The sequence below is a fragment of the Bombus impatiens genome, unplaced genomic scaffold, assembly GCF_000188095.3.
Source record: "Bombus impatiens unplaced genomic scaffold, BIMP_2.2 scf_0060, whole genome shotgun sequence".
Classification (NCBI taxonomy): domain Eukaryota; kingdom Metazoa; phylum Arthropoda; class Insecta; order Hymenoptera; family Apidae; genus Bombus; species Bombus impatiens.
In genome coordinates this window covers 3,705-9,734 of record NT_176479.1, presented here as the reverse complement: position 1 = coordinate 9,734, position 6,030 = coordinate 3,705, and the positions used below count along the sequence as shown (strand labels likewise).

The 6,030-nt window shown below is 39.9% G+C and overlaps 1 protein-coding gene across 1 annotated transcript in view; it reads right to left on the bottom strand.

The window, feature by feature from the left end:
* Nucleotides 1-145, bottom strand: part of LOC100749585 — a 60,089-nt gene extending 59,944 nt beyond the window's left edge. Inside the window, 1 exon segment of the mRNA XM_024372346.2 lies at nucleotides 1-145. Within this exon segment, the coding sequence (XP_024228114.2) occupies nucleotides 1-80 (80 nt within the window). The 5' untranslated portion in view covers nucleotides 81-145.
* Nucleotides 146-6,030: the final 5,885 nt, after the last annotated feature.

Sequence of the window (6,030 nt, the reverse complement as noted above, 5' to 3'; positions counted from 1 at the left end):
CACACCTTGTTGAGGGCGACGCAGCGCCCGTTGTTGCATTGGAACTCGCTTTGTCGACAGGAAAGCACCGTCGTCGCCATTAGAACGCAGACGAACACCGGCCAGTGCGTGTCTGAAACATGGGAAATTAGTGTTTTTTAAAATAATGCACGTCGATCAAAGGGAATATTTTTTTTTTTATTTGGAAAACTTTTACATTCAATTCTCATTGAGAATTATAATTCAATTATTCTGGCGCGGTACTATGTCGTGTTTAAAAAGTGTTTATCGTATGTTTGATTCTGGTTGAATCTAATGCTTAAATCTAAGGGGTAATGTCTTTTTAAGCTGCGGATCTGATCCGTCGTGTCAAGTAATTGAGTAATTAGTGGGTTTTGGTGATTGTTAATTCTTATGTTATGTCTATTGATGGATTTGCATATTTCTTCTTTAACTGTGGGTATCTTAAGGTCGCGATGCATCGTTTCGTTGGTAACATACCAAGGTGCATCTATTAAGGATCTTAGAGTTTTCGATTGGAATCGTTGAAGAATTTCTATGTTGGAATTACTCGCTGTTCCCCATAGTTGGATCCCATAGGTCCAAACAGGTTTTAATATGGCCTTATATAGCATTATTTTACTCTGCACGATTAAGTTGGAACGTCTGTCAACAAAGCAAATATCGCAATGAGAAATCAGAAGAGCCAGAGAATTGCGAATTCCGTGGAGATTCTCGTTCTTCTTTAACTTTCTTACTTTTTAAACTCGAAACTTTGGAATAAACTTTTACGGCGATCTCTTTGGCTTTATTTTACCGCTTTGGAATGCTGGTATTTCGTTGGATTAGAAAATTAACTCTCTCTTTCTTTCTCGCGAGAGAATTTTCCGTCGAATTACTCTTTTTAGAGAAAATTCTCCAATTTTTGTCTGCTCTCTGTGAAATTTATATGTCTCCGTTATCGATCTGTAAAGTCCTCAGTGATGAAAGTTTGAAGGAACTTAGTTCTGAGAGAGAAGAAAAGTGAAAGAATGGAATATTTACGTTAGCATTTTTAGATGAACTTAACGTTGCTTGCGTAGCACGCAGTGTTTCAAACGGTGAGAATCGAAACGGTTGTTTACGTGACAGAGGAAATACCGGCTGGCAAGCAAACAAACGCATTCGTCTTGGCAGTTGCGGTGGAAAACGCGTGAAATTTATCATTCGTCCGTGACACGTGTTCGCCTCTCTCTGTCAAACATCTCTCGGTCGAATCTCGAATTGATTTAACCGGTTTGTAACGTTGGTACTTGAAGATGTCGAAGGAGGGAATAAGACGAACGATTTGTCCGTTTGATCGACAGCGAAATGGATGCCGAATGATTTATTCTTCAGGGAATTCCACGTCTGCGCGATTCCATTGAGTCGTCGGTCGTCCGAAAATAGACGGGCGTCTTAGGTTTCAAGAAAATGTCTGGAAAAATGGGAGAATTCAAGGCGTATCGTGTTTCACCTCGGATAGAAGTAAAGTAAAAGTTCTTTCGAAAGTTTTCCTTTTAAACGGTTAGTACATCGGCTTGTCCGCGTTCTTATTACAAATCTTTACGAAACAACGAAACGTTCTAACGATTATACTGCTCTTTGTTGAATACGAGAGAGAATTTAGAAGAGAAAACAGGTTATATTTTTTTAACGAGATAACGTTGAATGTCCATCTTGTTATTGTTTCTTCCGATTTGTACAAAATTTATTCGAAAGACGCACACGCGAAACGAGATACTCTAAAAACTCGTGGAGTTTAAGCCAAAGTAATTTGTATATCACGTTGATTGCCACGCGTGTTTTCAAAGAAATCTCTGTCAGGCCACGCGTGCAGCAGTACCAAGCGTTCTCTGCTAGGTGCTCCCATCGATATTTTAGTAATGCGAATCGCTCAAGCGGTGGTCTCAAGAATGGTCTTTCGTTTCGTTTGTTCGCAACGTTAAAACTACTAGCTGTTGTGGAATATAACGAAGGAAAGCGTGGTATAGATTATTCCGACCAAATGGTTTCTTATGCCACCACAATTAGAAAAGGAATCAAATGGTACGGAAAACTTGGCATTCGACTCTTTCTGGGAATTTCTGTTGTAAACGCTTTGACGGTTTACAAAATTGCAACAAGGAAAAATATAAATATTAGAATATTTAGACGATTATTAGTTGCAAAATTATCAGGGTTATCCGAAAATACAAAAAATCCTTGTCTTCGACGGAGTCGGTATAATATCGCCGTTCGGAAAAACGATTCCGGAAGAAGCATTAGACGCGCGTGTAAACTATGTTACGCGAATAAAAGACGTCGAATGGGCCGAACAAAGGCACGAAAGAATTTGAAGAAAACAACAACTTATTGTCCAAATTGTCCCGACCAACCTCGGCTATGTATAGAATGCTTTAAAGTTTTACATTCTAAATGATTTTTTTGATAAACCATTTTCGTATTTTTATTTTATAACAATTCAACTATTATTACAATTAATTATTAATTAACAATTTATTATTATGGAATATCTTTTCAAATACCTACGACGATCCCTCGCAAGTAGTCAAATAAGCGACACCCGAATATGGGTTAGGCGGCCTGACCAGAAACTTTGCTGACACCCGAATACGGGTGTCGTGGCGGTCAACGTGTTAAAGGAATTCAATTCGGTGGATGAAACGATAGATGGCGCAAAGTCTATTTATCGTCAAATCTTTCTTAACTTTCGCTACGGCTATCCCAAGTAACCCGATACTAGATACGTACGAAGTAAGAGATTATAGAAGAAAGTTTTCGTGGATGAACGACTATAGTCGTCGTTTCCCGAAGAAACGATCCTGGCTCGAATTTTGTCTAGCACACGGGTTTCCATTTTACTCGGAATTCAATCTTCACAGTGTCTTTTTCTTTTATTTGCCATAGGATTTTTGCTTTCTATTTTGCCAACGTGGGAAAGAGCAAGTAGCGGAAGCAGGTCAAGCTTTTGGAGAGTGTGTTTCGTGGAATTAGAGGAGCAAGCGGAAGTGGAGGGAAGGACGGGAATCGATAAGGAACGGATATCGAGGCACGTCCTCTCGATTTCCGGCATTGGCTGAACGCGACGACGTCGTCGATCCTACCAGGTCCATATACCCTCGGACCTTATCCAGCAGACGCTCGTTTTCTCCCCGACTTCTGACTACCTGGTCACGTATCCGGTATCCACGCTTCTTCACGTACGGAGAACTCGTCGAATTAATTCCCAGTAGCTTGTTACCAAGTCCCCCTTCCCATCGAAAAAATCTGGGTTGCCCTATCTTTTTAGAAAGCTCGTAACGTCGTTCGACGTTCTTTCTTTCCGCTCGTTCGTTAACGAAGGTTCGTCAGTCGTATGAACCAAATCCTCGAAATTGTAAATCATTTATTAAGCCTCGGACCGAGGTTTCTCTTTTTATTACAGTAACTCGCGAAAGTATTCGAACGTTTATTGACCTGTTACGTACGTACCGTGTACGTGTACGTTTTATATGCTGTACGAAACGTTTTTCGATATTTCACTGGTGTCGTTATGAGATTCGGCTAGCACGATTATATCGATAAAGTTGGAAGGTCGTCTGAAAATTTCGATAGAAATTAAACACTCATGAACACTCATTACCGATGAATCTCGATATTCAGTAGCACCATTTTCAACACTTGTTACTCGTTTAATAATTGTTCACGCTGTGTGATGGTTTCTTGTTAAACGTATGTTTGCAGTAAATATTTTGTAATTTGTTCGATCGCTTTAAAATTCATCAATACAAACGTAACGGCACTCGACAACAAGGACTTTCCAACAGTTTCGTCGATACAAAGCATATCACCGAAGCGTAAGTGCCGACAGGTCCAATGAGCCATCGATATCCTTACGGTCCTTCCGGCGAACACTTGGAGGAAGGGTACGTTTTCTTTTTTTTTTTTATTTAGTTGTTTACATTCACAATTTGTCCGATTTGGACATTTGGTAGAATTTTTTGGCTGTTTGATTATCATGTGGGTGGCTACCCCCAGCAGGGTACCATCTTCGTGTTTGTTAGGTTATATCTTTTGTGTAAGGCGTACGTGGTAACGGTTGCAGACGTCTAACGAACGCGTGGTAGTGAAGATATTGAGAGGCGACAAAAAAGAAACGAATCGGATTGAGAAAACAGTTGAGTCGTGACCGAGAAACGAGACTGAGCAGTCGAAATCGAGAGTTGGACGTAAAGAGTCGAAAACGAGAATCGTTAACGAATATATATTATTGAAAAGAAGCCCAGTATTTCTTTTTCATCTTACACGTCCTACAGAAACCACCTGAGTCTCGCTACGATGCTGATGAAATTTAAAAATGCACAGCACGTACTTTCGTTCCGATACTTTTGGGTCAGTGCGTATCGCCTTGTTGAGAACGATTGCCTTGAATTTTGCAAAAGACAAGCAAGAAAGATATTGTCTCGATGGAATCCTGAATCGAAATTAAAATTAACAGACAGCGACAAGGAGAAAGTCTGGAGAAGTTTCGCCAAGAGTAATTTGCATGAAAGTTAGCGCGAAGGATCCCATCCTCGGAATCCTTGGTAGTTTCTGGAAAAAAAGTAGAATACACCGGTGGAAGAGTCTGTCTCGCGGAGTTTTTCGAATATCTCCTGTGAATTTTCCACTCGCTCGAGCGGCGCAACGTTGGGAAAACACATAAAGAAGTTGGCGGAACGCTAGGTTCATCGATAAACTTCAAGGTGGTCGACGCAAGAAACGCGAAAATCTGATAAAATTTATCGACCTCGATACTGGATCGTCCGATTTCCTCGTAAAGTTCATTTTTATAGTCGCATCGTTGGGCGTTAAACCTTGTCTCGTGCCACCGTAAAACGACACTTTATTAGTTCGTCGATGTCGATTTACAATCTTTTTGTTCGGGTATAAGCGTTTGGCGTCTATCGTCTCTTGCCTTCGATAGTACTCGATGAACTTTGACTGTTGCTAGACAGTTCGTTTTCATCGTCGTTTCCTTCTTTAGATTCTGTAATTGTGTTTGTTACATGGCAGAATTTTTATAGCGCAGTTACGCAATCGAAGCGAAGCTATTCGTAATTTTTGTCGAAGTGGTTAACGCTAAAAAAAAAAGAAAAACTCTACATGATCTGTTTAGTCTTCTCGTTTTTTTTTGCAATAAATTAATTTACATGGAAAAGAGAAAGGCGGCTGGAAAATGTACTTGTGAAGGCATTGACAAATTAATTTTCAGATATTTACGACAAGAGTTAGAAAAATATTAAGAGATAATTGTTTGTAGGGATGTAGAGTTTTAGGGAGGGTGTTGAAGTGGTCGCCACTTCTAAGAAAACTCTACATCTGGTCTTTTTTAGTTTTCTCAAGCACCAAAGCCATCGACAGCGTGTAGACAAAAGACTGCGACGAAGACAGACCATAAACAGTAGACAGGCGACGTTGGCTTCGGGGTTTTCACTTATTGGGTAACACAGCTAGCGTGCGGATCTGGACCAGCTGAAATTGTATTCTTACTTATAATTACACTTCTATTTAAATATATTTTCTGCCTTACAATTTATCCACGAGTTTTCTCCGTTTACACATCGAATAACTTCAACAATTTCTAAGCAGAATTTTCGATTCTTTCTATTTAGAATCCTCGAGCTATCGATGACAATCCTGCGATTCGTTCTTAGTGCCTTGTGATTTGCGTTTACCAAATCACGCGAAATCTTTAAAGATAATATTTATGTCTTATATATACGAAGACGAACGCGAGAAATGTATCTGTTCCATTGTCTGAAAATTGCTCTATTCGAAAATGCAAATGTCCCTCGAGCAGTTGGAATAATCGATGTTCCCCTGTATTTGAAAAGTACTCGTATTTCGTATTATCGTACGAATGAAATAATCATGAACGAGGAAGCCGAATTACGCGTATAGTCGCGTACATCCGAGAACAGCTTTTATTAAATAGTCAGTGTTGGACTTGGCGCGTGGCTTTCGAAGTGTTCTCCCATCGATAAAGCGGTTTCTCTACCATCGATATTC